General features: G+C 42.0%; 1 protein-coding gene across 6 annotated transcripts in view; it reads right to left on the minus strand.

Moving 5' to 3' along the window:
• The window catches only part of KIF6 (kinesin family member 6), a 300,109-nt gene that overhangs the window by 257,141 nt on the left and 21,286 nt on the right, over nt 1-21,682 (minus strand). For all 6 annotated transcript variants that reach the window (XM_075595373.1, XM_075595374.1, XM_075595370.1 and 3 more), the window contains exon 3: nt 17,206-17,280. In XM_075595373.1, the coding sequence (XP_075451488.1) occupies nt 17,206-17,280 (75 nt within the window). The remainder of the gene's footprint in view (nt 1-17,205; nt 17,281-21,682) is intronic.

A 21,682-nucleotide genomic window follows, 5' to 3' on the forward strand; every position in this document is an offset into this window, starting at 1 on the left:
AGACACACTATTGCTTTATATATTTTGTTCTTTTTTTTAACATATTCTCCCAGTTCCTACAGGTTTTTTTTTACCTTAACAATCTGCTTTTTTGGCATTGCTGAATTTCTGCTGCAGCCCAATGTTCTCACATATCTTAGCCACATATGCACTATGTACTTGCTATATCATACACACGTAGCGATGATTATCTATACGTCCTATATTTTGTGGGTGCCAGTTCTGAGACATCAAAAAATAGAACGTAGCGGAAGATTACAAGAAGCAAAAAGAAGACCAAAATGAAGAACAAACTGTTCCTTCTAGTACTCCAACACACAGTACTAATGAAGGTATTTACCACAACAAAAAGCCGTAAATCAGAATAAAACAATCTGCAGCCGATCAGAAAGCAAACACCACAAAATGCATCTTTGCTTACAAAGGATATATTCAATACATATAAGTGGCATTTCCAAATGTAAATCAAACAACATAAATAACAAATACATGCATGAGAAGCTGGACCACCAGTGGTCACCTACAACCCAGCTTCTCAGCCACTTAAGCTATCGACTTTACATTCATTCCATATTCTATACTAACTGTTGCATCTCAACAGGTAATAGGCTAGATTTACTGAAGTGTGCTACTCCATAATATACCTTCCAGGCTTAAAGACTGCTCTGTTTAAGTTAATAGGCCGCAAAGGGCCATGTTTACTAAACAATGTTCCTCTAATAAGCCATTGTACAGGCTATTTGTTTGAATTGGCCGTGAATGGGCCCTAAAAAGGCCATAATAAGCCGTGGTGAACGGTATCTTATGGAGTAGCACTGCTTAGTAAATGTCTTACAATCAACAAGTAACATAATAGGTCTCCATCAAAAAGTTATGAAATGGGGTTTTATCATATAGTATATTAACATCTTATTCACCCCTTTGCTTCCAGGAGACTGCAATACATTTCAGTGTAATGTGCTGTGGGGCCCCGGTGATAGTGAACGGGTGAACGATATTGATCAAATTGCTTATGTAACCCCCTTGAGAGGATAAAGCTATGTATGTTGCCCTATGGCTGATTCCTCTCTAGTGTGTGTGCTGCAGGTAAAGAGACAATGACTACAACTACCAGAGGCCCCTGCTGCCTTGATAGGAACACATGACATTACAGCCAATTGGTTCAAAGAAGCAGAGGTCGGGGCACCGAGGGATTGCTGGGAAGAAAGGGAGTTGAGAGAGGGGAGCACGAGAAGTGCAGAACTGCAGAGACCCCGAGAGAGAGCACTCCCTGTCTCAGAGGGAGCTGTGGCGTGATTTGTGGGTGACCTTAGGACCAGGCAGTGAGCTGGCTGATGAGGTCACAGATGGGCTCCCCGAGTGGAGCTGAGAACAGAACAGCTGCCTATCATACTAAGGGAGGCGTGAGTAAAGACAAAGGGGATCCTCACTAAACTGAATTTAATTCCTGCCTGGGACTCCTGCTGTCAAGTGCTGACTGGCATATGGGTATCCGAGATCTAAAGTCTAAGGACAGTCACTTGGTTCATGGACAGCTGTATGGAACCATCCATCTTCACCAGATGTCAGCCCAGAGCCATAGAAAGCATCAGTATCAATAGTAGGAATCTGTAGTGACAACCTTGGACTATTTCCTGCACCGCAAGTCTTTTAGATCTAGTAGAGTAGATCTAGAACAGAAGCAAATACAGAACCCGAGAACATTTTGGGGTCCCTTGCATCACCCTACTTTTATGTTGTACACTTTAATGCTGGCTTTACTTCCTAGCTGAAGCCTGCATCATACCCTATGAGACAGCATGGCTATCTCACCATAGCACATGAGCTGCAGGCATTTAGCCGCCAATCAGCCGCAAGGGACAGCTATCCGTCGGCCGTTTCACCGCGAAGGTAAGTGATTACAGGGATTAGTGTTGGTATTTGGGGTTAATTTAAGGGTTTTAAGGTAAGGGGTTAACAGGTTAGGGTAAGGGGTTTGATTAGGGGAGAGGGGTTAAGGTTAGGGACTTACCTTCGCGGTTAAATGGCCGATGGCTAGCTCTATCCTGTGGCTGATCGGCAGCGGCTAAATGCCTGCGGTGAGAAGGCTGCACGGAAACGTCACAGACCGCTATGAGACCCACCTATGCAAGGTCACGGTAACCTCTCCCAAATTCACTACTGCCGCAAAGTCTCTGGGAAGCGGCTCCCAGAAGCTCAGCATTTGTTTCGGCTCCCATAAATGTTAAGCACAGTGCATTTACATGTAATATAACTATAAATTGTGATTACACACTTAATAAAAGGAAACATCGTAATCATCCATATAGCAGGAAAAATAAACGCGTATACAACTTCGCATGCCTACTAAAAACACTAACGTCAGCCGTGATTTACATGTCATTCAGCCTCTCTCAGCAAACTATAATCAGTCAAAACTGTTTTTATTATTTGGATGTTCAAGGTCATCCCCTCCAGCCAAGACTACATGAGAAGCCCCTAAACATACGTGCAAATAGAGCTTCAAAATCACAATGGAAGGGACTTTGCAGAGATATTCATCTAGCAACTTTTAAATGCCTGTTCCGCCAAGTATAAATAAACTAGAATGAATAATGACTTCACGTGATCAAGCCTTTTCCATTACAATGAACTTGCAGGTTCTTCTATGAGATCAAGATGACCAAAGTTAAAAAAGTCTGACAGAAGGTCAAAATAATTGTGACTCTAATGGAATGCCATCTCCAATGTTTTTATTAGACATTTCCGAGCCATCTTTCTAGCTGAAATATTCTTTCAATCATATGTGGAAACAAATACAGAACAAGCACAACTGGTACTGAATGGCAATAAAGAACAGATGTTTCTTCAAGAAGCAGAACATATTTTTGGTAGTGAGAGAGAAAGGAACATGTACAGTATGGACAGGACATGATATAGAGATCTGTCTATGTATAAACAATTACACAACTATCTAATGGCACAAAGAAGGCTCTGGTTGATGGGAAAAGGTTGAGTTGCTATCAGCTGTCAAATGAGGTGGCGCATTGTCAACATTTTCCGTCAAAAGTTGTATCAGATACATAAAATTATTCCTTGTCAGCACATTCACGTGTCTCAGACAGGTCTGCAACCCTGCTTTTCTTTAGCATACAGTGCGAGCACTGCCCGCCAGGGATTCTGGGAAATGGCATGCAAATGAGCACAGTTTCACCTGTTACTTCCTATCCATTTTAACATGGACCCCTGTAAGCTTCTGCCTGCCGTATTACCCAGCTTTTCAGCACAGCCTGTGGTAAAGAAGTGCAGAGCCGGTAACCTAGATACAGACAGCTTACCTTTTGGGTCTCTTCAGTGAGGATGGTTATACTCAAAGTTGCAATGTGAAGTTGGTATAGGTTTCAACCACACAAGTTATTGGAATAAAGTGACAAAAACCCTCCATCGCAAAGCATACAGCGAATAATATCAAACCTCAGCCAGGTCTGCCACACTGCTTTTCCCCATTATTAGCAGAAACATACAATCCTGTGCTACTATAAAATGCCACCTAGTTTCAGAACTATAGAAATACGACACTTTTCCATTAATAACGGACTTCAATGTATGTGATGATATTATTCTGCGTTCATATACAATGTATCGTCGTTGTAGTAGTAAAGGTCATGAACCCCCGCCTTAAACCTTTCTCACTTACTGCCCCGCACCTCTGGAATGCCCTACCCCTCAAAACCTGACTAGTACCCTCTCTATCCACCTTTAAGACACACTTGCTTAAAGAAGTATATGAGTAGCACCGTGGATATACTATACATCAGGCCTGCCCAACTCATAAAGTGAGAAGGGCCGAACTACTCCAAGGAAAAAAAAATTGGGCCGCACGGGTAAAATCATCATCATCTCTCCTCCAGCACCTCTCATCATCATCCTCATATCTCCCCCAGAACCCCTCACTATCAACCTTTACGATACTCCCCATCTATCTCTCATACCCCCATCTCTCCCCCTCACCCACACAATACCCCCCCTCCACATCAAACACACAATACCCCCTCCACATACCCCCAGACCATTCCATGTCAGCAGCCCCCCCCCCCAAGTCAGCATCCCATGTCAGCAGACCCCCCCCAAGTCAGCATCCCCCCCCAAGTCAGCATCCCATTTCAGCAGCCCCCCCAGCCCATTCCATTTCAGCATCCCCCACCCATGTCAGCAGCCCCCCACCCATGTCAGCAGCCCCCTACCCATGTCTGCTGCCCCCCACCCATGTCTGCTGCCCCCCACCCATGTCTGCAGCCACCCACCTATGTTAGCAGGCCCCACCCCCCTCCCATGTCTGCAGCCCCCCACCCCCCTCCCATGTCTGCAGCCCCCCACCCATGTCTGTAGCCCCCCACCCATGTCTGCAGCCCCCCCACCCATGTTAGCAGGCCCCACCCCCCTCCCATGTCTGCAGCCCCCCACCCCCTTCCCATGTCTGCAGCCCCCCACCCATGTCTGCAGCTCCCCACCACCATACTTACCTGGTGATGGCAGGGAAGCGTGAGGGAAGCGCGCTCTAGCTGCAGACCCGGAAGTTCCGGGTCGCGATACACTGCTAGAGCGCGTCCCCGTGCTGGAGGAGGGAGCGCAGGGGAGAGCGCGCACAGACACGGCTGGAGCGTGCTCCTACTGGAGCGGGTCGAGGGGGTGAAGAAGGGGGGGGGTGAAGAAGGGGGGGTTGAAGGGGGTCCGTCGCGGGCCGCACGGTGGGCCGTATGTTGTGCAGCCCTGCTATACATAATACATAAAGCTTGGCCCCTTGCAGACGGATTACCAGAACACCCTCCTACTGTCTCTGTACGTTCTTCCTACCAATTAGATTGTAAGCTCTTCGGTCAGGGACTCCTTTTCCTAAATGTTACTTTTATGTCTTAAGCACTTATTCCCATGATCTGTTATTTGTATTATTTGTTATTTATATGATTGGCACGTGTATTACTGCTGTGAAGCGCTATGTACATTAATGACGCTATATAAATTAAGACATACATACATACTACATTCTTTCAGTACTGAGGAAAAGGCGATTACATGTTTGTTTGTTTTCTACATTATTTCAAAATCATACTTCATGAGTTTTATGTTTTGGTAACTCTGAACTATGACTAAATAGGCACTGCATGAGTTTTATGTTTTGGTAACTCTGAACTATGACTAAATAGGCACTGCATGAGTTTTTCAATAGAAATATCCAGAAATTCCAAGTCAGGAAGTGCATTTAGTTCGTTTTTGGCAAACATGCACTTAATGAGTTATAACTGTACAACGACAAAGATCTCTTATTTACTAGGAGGTATTAAATAAAGTGTTAAAATCACCGAGGGTTTATTAAGGAACACTTGTTTGGGTCCATACCCAAACAGGCCTTAGTGAATATGCCCACAAGATGTACATTGCATAACATCCTGAACAAGTATACAGATGCAGTAGATGTTTTGCTCCCGTTAACATGACGCATTGCGCCCAAGCTAGCACGATATTCCCTAATGCATGCAATTATTTAACGAGATATTTTTTTTATGCAACGTGTCCCGTTAATGGGAGCAAAACGTCTGCCACATCAGTATGAACCCATTGGAACTGAACAGCTGTTCAGCATTCGGAGTTGTATCCATCACATAGTACAACATAAATAAACATCCTCCAACGCTTAAAGGAAAGTCCCACTGGTAGCTATTAGGCAACTCAATGAGGTATTGTTACAGGCTCCAGTAAATAATGTTCTGCATTCAAAATGTCATTTAGAATGTATTGGAATATACTCAAATAGTCCCAAATGGGCTGTATTCTGTGGTCTAATTAAATTACAATTACCAAAGAGATCCTTTTCTAGATTTAATAATGTGCTTCGTGCTATTGGATGATGGGGGGAAAAACACAAAAGGAACAAGATTGACAGACGTCGCTCTCACAAGTAAAACTATTTTGCACATTACCCTACTAGAAAAAAGAACTGTTCACTCAATAAAAGGCACCTTTAAGAAAGTCACCGAAAATAATATATTGAACACATTACTGTGTTTATCTACAGTACATGTGTTTGAACCAACATTTTCCCTAAACCAAAAAAAATATTATTGATTTTATCACATTCGTCACATACAATTCCTACTCTTCAGGTAGCTTTTTATTGAATTCAATTACAATAATGATTGAATATTTAATGAATAATTAATTAAAATAATACAAAATATTATGAGTTGTCCTGTAAGACGTATTATATCAGGTAGACAAATAAGTTACTTAGGGTAAGATTCACCATTAAGGTCGATGAGTAAAATACTTGGCGTTATCAGGGTTTAACGGCAATTTTATTTATTGACCTATATATGCAGGAAAAATGTAAGTCCAGAGGTAATACAGTGAATAAGGGCCTTTTTATTGCAGCAATGTGTTGCTGACATTTTTAATTTAGTGTATGCAAATGAGCAGTGTTCGACAAACCTATACATTTGCTCGCCCCGGGCGAGTGGATTTAACCCCCGGGCGAGTAAATATTGGCCCAAGCAGCACACGTTTGGTACTAGGTGGCGAGTAGATTTTTTTGTGTGGCGAGTAGATTTTTTGGTGATTTGTCAACCACTGCAAATGAGTAATTGATGCAAATTGCTTCAAATGCTACTCACTAAACTCTGATACCTGGTGATATCAATTTATAATAATATTTGAACTACAGTACTTTCTCATATGTACTAATTTGAGTATAAAAAAAATGTTCATAGTTAATATTATTTGCACACCAAGAGCACTTCATATAAGCATTCACTGGGTACCCTGAGGAGCACCCACTAAAACACACTTTAGATAACATTACCTGGTGATATTAGTCTGCCACCAAGAAGTATATCGTAGTCGAGTCTTATTACCTACTGCAGGTTTACATGAGGCCTATCTTGCCTATGTATTTAATGGCCACTATATACATCGCCAAGATTACCCAAGCCAAGCTAGAATAGGTGGTAATAATACAATACATAAACATTTAACCACATTTCATTGAACTTCGTAGCCCAAGTGCTCAGCTATTTATGGTGAACCTAGAGCAAAATGGCCACTGAAGTTGCCTAAGGGCTTAATATATTCCTAACTGCCCCCTCTCGCGCTTGCGTACCAAAGAGGCTAGTAATGGCTACATGGCATGTATGGTTTTTCTATTATGGTTTTGAGTCGGCCAATTGGATCATCAAAATGGAATAGCTCCAAGAGGTCTCTCCCACTGAAGACGATGGAGGACCTCAACGTGAAACGTAAGTTAAACTCTTCAGTGCCAATAAGAATACCTAGATGGGGGAGTCACAGTCATTTTAGGAATATATTAACCATGAATGCCTTTTTGACATACCAATCATAGCACAGCCCTGACACGCACGAGATACCACGGACCAGGTACAGCACGTCCTGGCAAAAATGCTTGTTCTAGGGTAGGGGTGCCCCACTCCAGTCCCCAAGACCTCCCCCCCCCCCCCCCCACATCAGGTCAGGTTTTCAGGATCCCAGCTTCAGCACAGGTGGCTCAATCAGCCTCTGAGCCACCTGTGCTGAAGCTGGGATATTCAGAAAACCTGACCTGTTGGGGGTCAGGGGGGAACTGGAGGACTGGCATTGAGCATCCCTGTTCTAGGAAATGATCAGGTAGATGAAACTTTTTCTTTCTGACATTTTATCTGTGTAATGTTTGAAAAGGTCTTTTCTTTAGTGGCATGAGGGGGGGGTGTCTCCAAGTCATGCTGTTTGCTTGATATGTGTAAACGGCAGCAGCTATTGAATATTCCCCGTGAGGACATATGTTTTTATTTTTGCTTTAACAAACATATCTCCAGAGTACAACTGCAAATTGTAACGTGATTTGTTGTAAAGTGAAAGATAAAGTAATTTGTACTAAAGATACAACTGGAACACTCAGCATCAATAACGAGAAACAGAATATATATATATATATATATATACACACACACACATTATATACACACACAATTTTTTTGCAAGCAGACAAGATGGGTTCTCCAATACAAACATGACATGATTTTAATTAGGTGAGCTTATCAACGAGTGTATTGGTCCCCAAGAGATTAAGAGGGTAGTTCTGTGCATGTTAAATTGTCGATTCAAACTGTTTTCAAACGGAAATCGCCATAGACTTCAATGAAGATTTATGTACGAAAATGCCCCAAACGGTCACACTAGCAGATACACAATAAGGCCCTAGTATAGGGAGGAGAGGAGAAAAGTTGAGAGCAGAAATGGTAAGACTGGATTTTTGCCAACTTCCTCAAAATATAGATGAGGTAAATCAGACCAGTTCCTGCAAATTTCACCAGCGCCCATTTTCGGGGTATAGTGTTTTAATGCCTGTTATCTGTTAAGAAATTAAAATGTAGAAACATTTTTGAGTGGCACAATTGTGCCAACTTTCTTATCAATGTGTTTGTCTTGTTCTTTTGCCTTCAACAAGAAGAAAAAAGGTTCTATCGCCCTCCAGTAAAGATAACAATCAGTATCTTTATTTTAACATCTCTGAAAAAATGTAAATCAACAAAAAACAGGAAAGTCATATTGTACCAAATCAACTTGCGACATAACTGGCTCAAAAGCCATTCATCCAGTCTGAGCAGCCCGGTCGTAACTCTAGCCCTGGGCCTACGGGAAATCTGTCTGTGGGCCTAACTGTAGGATGATGCCTAAATACACTCTACAATCCAGATTACATTGCTGCTCTCTACAGTCCAGTCCGACGATTGGTGTGAACCAGAAGATACAAGGTAGAAGAGGGCAACATTTTGTACAGTAGGTTACTCAATCTTTTTATAATGACATCAACGTTTTGGTCCAGACTAAGGGTATTAAGGTCCAAGGTGGGAACAAAATGTTTATGCGATCATCATTTTATTTTTAAATGAACTACACTAGAATGCTCTGTTACCATTTGCCAGTAAAATAGATATGGGGATGTCACTTTAACTCCCGGCGTTTCTAATTTCCGAACATAGTAGCTTCAGACGGTAACAGTTACAAATAAAAGGTAAAAGCATTGCGAAAGTCACCCACACCCTTAAAATAGTAATAAAGAGGGGGGGGGGGGTGGGAGGGAAGGTTTTGTTGTAGTACAACCTAGGTTACTGCTTTAAAAAGGGACCACACAGCTATGACAGACCTTTAGGTCCATGTTTACATAGCACTGCTTTGTCAGCCCATTCAAGTTACTGCCCTATAAAGGGGTCATCTGCCACCACAAGGTGATTAATGCAATAGCCCCACTTAGTAAATATGGTCCCTCATCTGCCTAATCCTTTGTAGAATATATTAACTATACTCTTAATTCACATCTGACATTGACACAGAGGATGATTAAAGCAGCTGTCCCAGCTGCTGGTTTTAATTTTTTATTTTTTTCCCCTTTAATATGTGCATCTATACACTCTACACAATGATATGTAATTAGCTAAGTTGCCGATTGATCCGTTCTCCTGTGATCAATCAGTGAAGATTCGGCTCAGGGATTCACTAAATGGCTGTGAGTGAAGCAGAAGAGGACCAAAGATGCAAAGTTATGTGGGGAAGATCATGTGACCAGGCAGTCACTCAATACAATTGGTGCACTGCTAGAGAGAGGGCAGGGCTCAAAAAGGGGTGTACCAGAGCCTGTTTCAGAAGAGGAAGCGGGTGTGACTTTGTAAATGGTTGCTATAGAAACAAAAATGCTTATTACATTATCAATGTCAATAAGAGTTGTTTAAAAAAAAAACAAGTGCTACAAGTATTTTCTCATAGTACAAAACTGATTTATTAATAATAAAAAAATGTAGGATATTGCTTGGTCAGCAGCTTTAAAAAAAGGTTAATGCTAGGTTGCCTTCACTGAATTTTAGGGTCTTTTTAATAGGATCAAAAGTGCTATAGTGCCCAAAATTACCTTTGACCCAAACACATCATATGAAAGGGTGGTTAATGTACAAGTGCTACCCACATTTAAATCGAATAAAATAATGTACCGATTTATAATTCATTTTATTTTAAGGATTGCCACTGTATTACGTAGACTCTATGGTTCGTCTCCCAGAATCCCGTTTGTCTCTTTCCTACTGTTATTCAACAGTTCTACCTGCAAAATGGCAGCGGTGATATCATCAGACAAGACATGAAACCTAATCCTGATTCTATCCGTCATGCTGCTCTGTCCCAGACAGCCAACATTTTCCCCAATTTGAAAGGTCCAGGGAAGCTTAGGTGGGGTCTGCAGGAGAGGAATGCAATTTTAAACGGTAACAAAAACAAAATGTATTCATCTATTTTAAAAGCAGACGGCATTTTACCCTTAAAATTCCTCTCGTGCTTTCACTAAAAGCAAACCATATCCTATTACGCAAATCTAACACCTTTTCTGCGTTTCTATTTTATTGAATACAGACTGCATAAAGAAACTAACTACTGTATGTTTGTTATAGCTTTGCTGCATGGATAAAAAAAAGCATTGGAATACGAATAGTAATGTTTCTATCTTTGCTGCTACACTGGCAAATGAAGGCATTGCAGGTCCCGCAGCACCAAAGGGATCAATGCTAACTCCAGTTCTCCTTAAATTAGGCAATAGATTATTTTAAACATATTTGTGTTGGAACAAAAGGTAAGAATATGCTTCTTTTTCCTGTATTCCATATGACAGCTTTTTTTTTTTTTTAGCCGTACAGAAGTATTTTTGGCACCTTTCGACAAGGAAGCTGTATAAATAGTCTCATTTTAATAAATGGAAATTACCCTCCGCTGCACGGAGATCCAGCCCTGCATTATTTATATAGAAAGACTTTGGATATAATTAATCATTTCCCGGCCCCTGCAAAATCCCCATCGTACAGTATACCGCAGCATTGTCAATTCAGGACTAGTTTAAAGTATGTGCATCTGGTATAAAGATACCTACAGTACTATGCTAACACAGTAAGAATTAACCCCCTGAGTGATAGTATTGTCAGTAACGTTTACATTAAAATAGTATTACATTAAAAAAAAATGTTTTAATTAATGCACAGTACAGATTAAATGTTCTTGCTGGCGTACACTGGTATTGCAAAACTGCTACAAATTACCTATTAAAAAACTGCTACAAATGACCTAAAATCTGCCTTAAGAACTATCAAACTACCAGTGAAATTCAAGAATTTCCTCTCCTAATGCTGATGCTTGCAGCTATACTTGGGTTGCAGTATAGTGGAAGTTCAATGCCCCAAATTGTTCTTAAATATACCATCAATAGTAGAAAAATCTTGATTTTGTAGTAGTCAGATCATTTGTAGACAGATAATTGATATTCGCTGAAGTGGAGTGGCTCAAGGTAAGGAGCTTATATCAAACGTGTCATTTTATGTGGTGCCAAAGGTACCCTGAGATGCAGAAAACGCAGGCTCTCGGCAAATAACAACTCTATTGCCTAGTAATAATATGCTGGGAGGACAGGGAGGAAATGTATCAAACAACATGTTAATTGTCTGTCACGGTATATACAGTGGCGGCCGCCGAGTCTAAAGCGGCCGCCACCGCGGGTAATTTAAAACCGCGTGCAGGCACCGGTGCCTCCGTTCCGCCAGCATCCCGAAGGCGTCCCGTGACGCTGGGGATCAGCTCCAGGGAAGCAGAGCGGAAGCAGACGCTGGGAAGCAGAGGGGGAGCAGCCAGGGGTCGCGGACCAGATGAAGGGAGGAAGGGAAGATGCGGCTGGCGCGCGGCCAAGTTCGGCGCCAGCCGAAAAAAGCCCCGGAAAATTACGGGCATTTGTTAGATTGAAGTTGGCCGCAGCAGTAGTATACCTTATCAAGTGTCCATGTGGCCTGGGATATGTGGGGTAGACCACTCAGCAGGTAAAAGACAGAATCAGGTTACACAAGGCTGCAATTCGCAGGGTGGATATGGAGGCTCCGGTGGCACACCACTTTATATATAAACTCGAGTCAACGAAGATTTCAGGTCATAGTAAATGGACTGAGCTGCTGGGAGGAGGTGATAGGGCTAAATGATTACTACAGAAAGAGGCTGACTGTATTAGGAAACTGGGAAATCCAACTCCTCATGGCAATAATAAGGACTTGGATCTCAGCTGTTTTTTGTAATCATGAGGCACTGTGGTCTAACGACTGGAGTGATCATAGCCTGAAAGACGGCTGGATTACTAGCCATAACACAGACCAATATCTGCAGAAGGACAGTGGTCTGGCCTTGTGCAACATAATGGGATGATGGAATGCACTCTGGAGGAGTTTGGACTGAATCATCATACTAATTCTGACTGGCTGGCATATAAATGTTTTGTGTTGCTTTTCCCATTTTCCAATGGTTTCTTATCCTCCTCCCTTTGTGATATTATATTTTAATGTGTGGGTGGTGTGCCCCTTGTCCCTAAGCTTCAGGTTGGATGGCGAGTCCTCTAACAGCTGCAATAGTCCAGTGCCTATGTTGTGTGGTCTCCTATCCCCCGACATTGTGATGTTACGTTGCCATTTTCAGATGTATAAACATCTAGTGGTGGAGGGCTGTTTCTCCATTAGGCTATACAGTAGTTAAAATTATGTATTCTCCAACCATTTTCAGAATTGCTCTCATAGGGGTCCATTTGTGCAATTGCTCAATTAAGGTTTATGTAGAGTCGGTAGCTTGCTTTAGGACAGTGTATATAGTTATTACAGTAGGTGATAGGGGTGCACAGAATTTTTCCACTTACGGATCTGTGGACATGAGTGGCATGTTGTAACTATGTGTTCATTCTCTCTTTTTCCCATGAGCAACGGAGGCGACAAGGGATCAATGGTGTAGATGGGTAGACTATCACCATAACAACGAGAATGACATCCTCGCAGAGAGAAAAAACAGCCTGCTGTGCGTCGTGACGTCAGAGGTCCAAGAATGTCTCATCCTGGGCGTCGTGACGTCAGACGCTTTGAATAATTTGAGGCAGTCCCTCACCTCATCAGCCACACACCATGAACGCTGAATCGTTTGAAGACACTCGCGGAGGCTGATACAGTCATGAAGAGCAGACGCGGATTTCATTTGCGCCAAAATATTGGAAAGTGATGCTGGTTTGATTTTTCCATATGAGCCAGAGGGCAATTATCAGGGAAGAACCATAAAGATGCGGGAATGGGATTGAAGAAGGGCCTTGGTGCTCGAAATGTAGCCCCCCTGTATATGTGATATTTATTAGTCTCATTATCTGACAATTTCTCATTTTCATGCCCGAAAGTGGCACAAGATTAATACATAGACACTGCTTGGCACAGGTATATTACAGCACGAGTCGCGACAAAATAACCACTTTGCACCAACATTTTGCCTTTGATACATAGAGCCCATCGTTTTAAATTATTTTTGACGCATCCCTCAGGTTGGATATCGGAGTGATGTAATTTGAAAACAGAATAACGTTTATTTTATATGTATACCCAGTATTAGTAAATATGCATTATTGGTGTAATATTATTTATAATAGCCATAATATGAAAATAATACATTTTGTTAACCTATACAGGCAGTTCTCGGCTATGCACGGGATCCATTCTGGAAAGTAGTGCTGGATAGTGAAACCGTAGTAAAGCGAGCCCCATGTTAATCAGCTGTGGTGAGTGTTGGATAAGGCATTCCGGCGTCGGAAAACGACTCCATAGGATTGCAACGTGTCGGATATGGGCCCGTAAAGTGAAACGACGGATAACTAGGACCGCCTGTACAATGAAACATCCGTGCTGCATCAAATACATCTTCTGTTGATACAGCGCAGCTTCATTCTGCGTAAATGTAAAAAAATACTTTGCAGGTGGGGAAACATCTTTTTTACATTTAAATCCATACACCAAGCTCCGTTCCATGCACAAAAACAAACAACATGGTGCCTTTTTGTTTTTAGAAGTTTCAGGTTAGCCAGACAAGTGTAATTTAATATGAGATTCTCATGCACCAATTCTTCACCCAAAAAGCAGTTTGCAAAGCTTAATACATACCGTAGGTTCCAATGTGTTTGGGTTAGATCCACAGAGCTTTGTTAAATCTGGGCTACTGACGTTACGTTATCTACAGAGGTGACGTTAGTTTTCCTGAGTTTAACGGGTCTCCACAAAGCTAAATATATGCAAAACCAACAGCTATTAGTGATCTCACCAGCTAATGAGATTCAATTGGTTGTGATGGTGTCCATTTGTTTTTCTGGTGACCATGTTAAAATCGAGGGAAGCATAGCCTTCCTGATTGGCTGGCTTCCCTCCCTTTAAGATGACGTCACATCCTTTAAAAAAAAAAAAAAAAATAGCTATTATCTTACCACTTCTCTACCTTCTTCTGGTTGGGCTACTACCCCAATAACAATTTTTATTTTTTTAAGAATACCAACCCTTTTTCTACCGAAACTCAATTTCGACAAAAATGGGCATCTTCACTTAGTGCATAAAATCATTCACTGAAAGTTGTTGCTTAGATTTCTACTTTTTAAATTGTTCTGTAGCTCTCCCTTGCTTTAAATCAATCTTCTAAAAAAAAGTATTCGATACCAATATTCATGCAGATTACAGTATTTTGCTAAAGTGTCTAATTTACACAGGCATAAATCTGATTAATATGATTATCCCCATTTAAAAAATGCTTACACTCTGGCTTTCAACAACATTTGTGTTCCAAATGTCCATGTCCACTCCCCTTACAAAAGAACAGAAAACAAACTTTTGTTATGAGAAACAGTGGCCTTGTCAAAGCAACAGTAACTCCAAAGATTGTGCAAGAATTGAACCAAATCCTAGTTTGCTAATGAAGAAATGAGCCACATTAAATAGATTTGAACTATAAAAAGACTAATGCTGCAAAGCTGCCATAGTGAGTATATACACCAAGCATCAGGTCCTATTACAGTCTGATCTAATCGGTCATTTAAATGTCTGCAATAATATCTCATGTAAAAGTGCAATTAGCCACTTCAAGTAGTCAAAGGGACTTTAGAAAAGTAGCCGATTCCCCCTACCCTGCCCCCGGTGCGGGGGAGGTGCTCAGCTGGTAGGCCAGAGCTCTGTGCGATCAGGAGTGTGGGGCGTGGCCATTTTGTTATTCGCGCATGCGCAGTGCAGCGAGGCGCACATACACAGTGTCAGGAGTGTGCCGGCTCCGCATATGCAGCAGCGGGACTACATGTGCCAGAATCCTCAGGTGGGAGGGAAGACCACATGGGACTGTCCCAGCCAATGGGATTCGAGCAGGAAAGAGGAACAGGATATCCTCCGCGTGCGGGGAGCACGCGCTTCAGTCTTTACGGAGGAGCGAAGGAAGATGGTAGTGTTCATGGAGCTGTGCTTCCTGGACTAGGCCTAGACCTTGCTCCTAGGCCCCAGACAGGGACTCTTCCTAGTAGTATTATTACTGCGCCGGTGACCGGACGGTCACTCGGCACTCTGAGGCCTGGAACCAGGACACAGGACCCTGAGACATTGTGTGTTACCCTCCGGCTGGAGCTCACACAGCGAGGAGGATCAGGACCCTTAGGAGAGAGGGGAATTGTGTCGAAGGCCCCGCTTTGATTTGTTTTGTTTTTTTTACTTTGCTAAATATTTAGCTGTTTTCTGCACTGATTTGTCCCAATTTTGCAGCTGGGAGACTTTAGCGAAAAGCAGGACAGCCGTTTAGCAGGATAGCAGGACAGCCGTTTGATCATAAACACAGTCATTTTCATCCAGTGTCAATGTGGTAATTTGCTCTGATTCTGCCCCATCTGCAACAATTTGTGAGTTAAATGGTCTCAGGAGGAATTAGGATTACGGGATACACATGATATATATATATATATATATATATATATATATATATATATATATATATATATATATATATATATATATATATATTCTACATTTCTGTGCAACATTCTTTTTGCATTATATATATTAAAAAAAAATCTGTTAGATATAGAAGCTGTATCTCAAAGTCACCAGGCTGCAAAATGGAGCCAAAAATGTAGGGGGGAAAAATACAGTATTTATTAAAGCAAAAAAAAAATCCCATTGTATCCTATGGGACCGTTCCCTTTAATAAACTGGTGCAATACGATTGTAAGCTCGTGGGGTAGGAACTGCGCTTGAAAACATAAGTACAGCTATGGCACTCGTACCGCACACTTGTATCGTAATTGTGAAGCGCTGGAGGCATGATACACTAGGGTTGCGGGATAATGCACCCAATCAGGTGTTACGTGGCAATAACTTGATCAAGTGCAGGACCTCAGTGATGTGTCCAATTGGTAGAAGTGCACTATATTAAAAAAAAGTTATTCAAATTACTGGTAAGCTGCTCATAATAATGTCTTCTGGACAATAATACATAGGCCATATTGCTTCTGATAAACACCACCTTTTTATTTATTTTTTAGCTCAAACACTGTGCAAAAGCCTGGGTGTTTCAGAGCCAGTTTTTCTACCAAATCCCTGGTTTAACTCCTAAGATGTTATGTCATTTGCACTATGTTGGGATCTTTTTATGGCATATGGAGGTTGGTATAGGATATTTTGATAACTTTTGGATGAAAAAAATGAGAATTTTTACAAACTTGTACGCCATCCTCATTTTCAATGTAAAATATACACGGAGGGACACCCTGGTTCGCTTGGCTGAGAAGGACGCTTAATACCAATAGGCTGCCTTAAGTCACACTTGGGTTATATTTAACCTGGTCCGATTCGTGCTGTGATGGCCTGGAACCGTTTCATCCTTTTTGATGTATAAGTGAACTGTGGGGGTTGTGGTGTTGGAATATATTGCTTATGTTCTTTTGTTAATACATTTTTTTGCATGATTGAACTGGGAGTAAATGACAAATGGAAACCCCATCTTCTCAAGCCAGTGGCTACAGGACAATTGATGGACTTTTGCTTATCGTTCTTATGGATTGCAATTTCATACTTACCTGGGTTGAGACCATATACTTGTATTACGCTTTAAAGTAGGATTAATCTGCAAATATTAATTTTTATTGGTCCTTAAAATTAATCGAACGTAAAGAAATGTAGGAAAATTAACAAAATTGGGCTATAATTTTATTATTAGAAAATATACTTGTAGTTTATAATGTGACAAACACACTTTGTTGTTTAAAAGTTATAATGTACTGTATGTATGGTCAACTTGAAGAGGAGAGGTACAATAATTTATATAGTAAACGTATATATGTACCTCTCTGCTACCGGTTTAGCAATGCGTTCAAATACGGACTCTTGTTTTGCTTCTTGGTCGAAAGTTTCCTGAAATCTGCAAAATATCCAACAATTAAGAGCTGCAGTATTATCGCCGGAGTTTGCAAAACACTGCTCAATTCATAGAGTGAATGTTGTTTTTGTAGACGTAATTGGTCATCTCTTACATCATGCAGCTTACACAGCATAAAACAATGTTTGCCCTGTGCCCGTTCATACCGTGTTCTGTTGTGCTATTGTGCACACATTGACAGCTGAGATTACTTCTGGGCAGTAAAATTTGTTGCACTTGGGGAAAATTTGCAGTTTTGTTTACACTTTAAGTTCAGAAAATGTTATATTAACACAACATGCACTTAACCAGGTGCGCGGTTTCCCGTGTGCCTCTTATATTGCTGGATTTGCACCGGGTCTGCAGGTAACTCAAGGAAATTAAACACTTTCCAAATATTGCAACCATTTTCCCCCCAATTAAGCTATTCAGAAGTCGGTTGCCATGAACTTCACTTCAGCAGTGAAAGTAACCTGTAACGGTGGGGAGTAAGCTTGTGGTCAAGTACAAACAGTGCCAACTTTAAGAGATTGCAAGAGCCATGATCTGGAAAACGCATGCTTAATGATAAATAACCAAGCAGTGATATATGGGCAACATGGTATTGCCGCTGTGTTGTTCTTTTACGGGTGACAGCTTTACTCATCTGAAAAGCTGACCCATTAAACAGAAGTCAATAATAGGTGTATTATAAATAAGAGAAGAGGTGTTGTAAAGGACATAAATACAGAGTGTGAACAACTGGAACAAGCTCAGTAAGAAGTGAATGGAGAGTTTGTCAGTGCGTGAAAGAGAGAAACATTATTTAACTTTCTTAGAGTCCCTACGTAACTGACAGTGCACACAAATGAGGATTTATGCCTCCACCACTACAGAATATGACCACCATTGCCATCAATTTTAAAAAGTCTCTTCTTCCTCCTCTACTCAGTTATTTGTTTAGTCAAGCTTCATAGGTGTCAGAGACATCCCTGATGGGAGTTGAACTCGGGTACTTGCTGCTCATATCCAGCAGTTCTTCCTCGCTGCCACCAGGACTGCTGATCCTGACTGCCTTTGTCAGTACTGCTGAAAAGGAGATCCAACGCACTACGGGTTTGCCGAATAGAAAAATGTATTGTGCCACACTCTGCCCTGTCTTGACTGACACTTAAACCTTCTACAGAAGAAGAACAGGTAGAGACCATTCTACCAAAAACACATTTCCTTGGCATCACGTTTTCCTCTGACCTCCTTACCAGAATTAAGAGAGCCTATTCCAATGACTCCTTTCTTAACAACCCTCCACCGGATGCCGAACTGTTCCTACAGGATAGTTTATGGGACTACCTTGTTTATGGGACTACCACTCGTCCTTGGGGATCAATATCTATGGACTACCCAGATCCAGTGGTCATGACACCATTCTTGTGGTAGTGGATAGGCTCACAAAGATGGCCTATTTCATCGGTACACAGAACCTCCCTTCCACAGAACAGACTGTCAAATTGATCCTAAAAGAGGTTTTTCGGCTGCACGGGGCCCCAGATGAAATTATATCAGTCAGAGGGGTACACTTCACCTCAAAATTCTGGAGAAACTTCTGCTCTACCTTGGGAATCAGTTTAAATGTATCCTCTGGCTATCACCAGCAATCCAACGGTCAGACTGAAAGGACTCATCAAACCCTGGAGCTATATTTACGATGTTTTGTTTTCCATCTCCAGGGTGACTGGGCTGACTTCCCACCCATAGCAGAGTTCTCTTATAATAACTTGCATCACTCCTTAATGCAGCAGAACCCATTTTTTGCGAATTTTGGTTTTCACCCAACATTTCTTCCTCGCTTTCTGGCCCCATTCCGGCGGTCACAGAGAAACTTGTGGCCCTACGAAAGATCAAAGAGACCCTAAAAGAGACACTTCAGGAGTCTCAGACATGATACAAGAGAGCAGCGGATCGACACCGCAGACATCTCTGAAATTTATAGTTGGAGATAAGGTCTGGCTCTGAATCCGAAACTTAAGACTGACGATCCCCAATATCAAATTGGGCCAAAAATTGATTGGCCCGTTCTGGATATCGGCACTAGTGAATTCCGTTTCCTTCCGACTAGAACTTCCAGAATCCATTAAGGTGCACCCAGTATTCCACACTTCGCTTCTGAAGCTGTTCCGGGAGAACCCTTTTTCTGGATGCAACCTTCCTCCTCCCGACCCTGTTCTAGTAGACAATGAGGAAGAGTTCATTGTGGAGAAGATCCTGGCCTCCAGATTATTTCGGGGAAAACTCCAGTATCTGGTCCAGTGGGTGGGCTACGGTCCTGAGGAAAGGTCCTGGGAACCAGAAAACGTTGTCCATGCCCACGGCTGGTCAAGGCCTTCCACCAGAGATACCCAGACAAACCTAAAAAAAAGAAATGTCCAGAGGACGCTTTTTGAGAGGGGGGAGTAGTGTCAGGGACGTCCCTGATGGGAATTTAACTCGGGTCATATCCAGCAGTTCTTCCTCGCTGCCACCAGGACTACTGATCCTGACTGCCTTTGTCAGTAGACAACGCACTACAGATCATAACGAGAATCATCTGCACCTGTCCCATGTCTCCAGCCAGCCCTATATAAACCTCCTCTTCCTGTTCCCCCTTGCTTGTTTATACTGGTGCTTCCTGGATAGACTATCTCACTGCCTTGCTGCTCATTGTTGTTCCTGTTATCGTTGCCAGACCCCTGCTTGCCCTTTCGACTATGCCTCTCGCTGCCTGACCTGGACTTCTGCCAGTGACCCAGACTACGCCCCTCGCTGCCTGCCCTGCCATTTCCAGCTACTGGCATCCACTCCACAGTTGCCGCAAGACTTGACAATAGGCTCTGTAAAACTCTAGAACGTCATAGGTCAGTCTCCCTTGTTCAACGTAATCCATATCATGGCGGAGAAGCATATACTCTTCTTTTTCCCTGAAGAACAGGACAAACAACCTATCGGACAGTCTGTAGTCTGTTGATCTATTGACATGGTAGGACCCCTGATGAAGCTTTAGCGAAACGCGTAGGGTGATTCAATGCTCATAATTGAGAAGCCAACCAATCTGTCGCCTACTATCGCGACATGAGAGCAGGCAACCACATGACGTGGAAGGAGCTTGTACCGGACGCCACAGAAGGAGCATGTACCGGACACCACAGTGGTGAGATCATGTCTCCATTGTGCTGAGTCGGCTGTACAGGCAGTCCTCGGTTATCCGACACAATGGGTTACTCAAAATGGCGTTGGATAGCGAAACGTTGTAAAGCGAAATACGTTTTCCCATAGGAACACTGTTTAAATGAAAGGTTCCGTTCCTGAAGGCATTTTTAACACTAAAATACACCAAATATTTTACGCAGGAAATAAGATATGCAGCACACACATAAATTATATAGTGTATATACTGTATTATATATATAATATAACATAATAAATAATATATTATATAGTATAATATAATATTATATAGTATAATATAATATAATATAGTATAATGTAATATTATATATATGCTCTTACGACGCTTTGCAAGGTTGTTTATGTGTATGTGACACACATACACAACGTTGCAAAGCGTCGTACGAGCGTTGGATAAGCCGTTTTGGCGTTGTAAAGATGAACATAGGTATGCATGGCATAGTGTTGCATAAGCCATTCGTTGTAAAACGAAGCGTTGTAAAACGAGGACTGCCTGTACTCACAAAGGGCTTTTTATTCTAATAATGTGCAAGTGCACTGTGCATCTCTGATATACTTTTCAGACTTTATATTAAAACGTATTATGCTATGTTTGCCATCCCTCTATTCTATATGCATATCGGAGTTGAATTAGAGGTGCTCTTTTGGAGGATGGAGGAGAAGACAAGGACTCGATACATTTGATCAATTTCTACATACTCAATCAAGAATACTTTCTATGAGTTCCAAACCTTTGGAATGGGGGTTACCTATTCTTCACAGATCCCACTATTTTATTTCTTTTTTCTTTTCTCTTTCCTACTACACCTTAGATTTTTCTGTGTTAGAGTAAGGGAGTGTAGAGGTTAATTCCCTTTGCAAGCATCAGGAGACTGCACTGGTGAGGGTTTCCTGCATGTGATGTGTAAAACTCCTGATTGAACAGGGTATAAAAGGCAGGAAATAACTGCTTTTCAGGGTCCCTGTTGGAGTCTCGATTAGAGGACCACAGAGAACGGAGCTCAAGCCTGCAGGGATCCAGACTTTGTTCACCAGAGGATTTTGCCTGGGAACAGTGGGGAACCCAAAGCTCCACACAGCAGAGAAGCCTGCACGGGTAGAGAAAAAGACTTTCCTGGGAGCAGCAGGACTTAAACACCTGCATCTGGAGAAACCGGATATGCCGGACCAGAACACAAGCAGATAAGACTTTATATATTGTTTC

This window comes from Ascaphus truei, chromosome 4, assembly GCF_040206685.1.
Source record: "Ascaphus truei isolate aAscTru1 chromosome 4, aAscTru1.hap1, whole genome shotgun sequence".
Taxonomy (NCBI): Eukaryota; Metazoa; Chordata; class Amphibia; order Anura; family Ascaphidae; genus Ascaphus; species Ascaphus truei.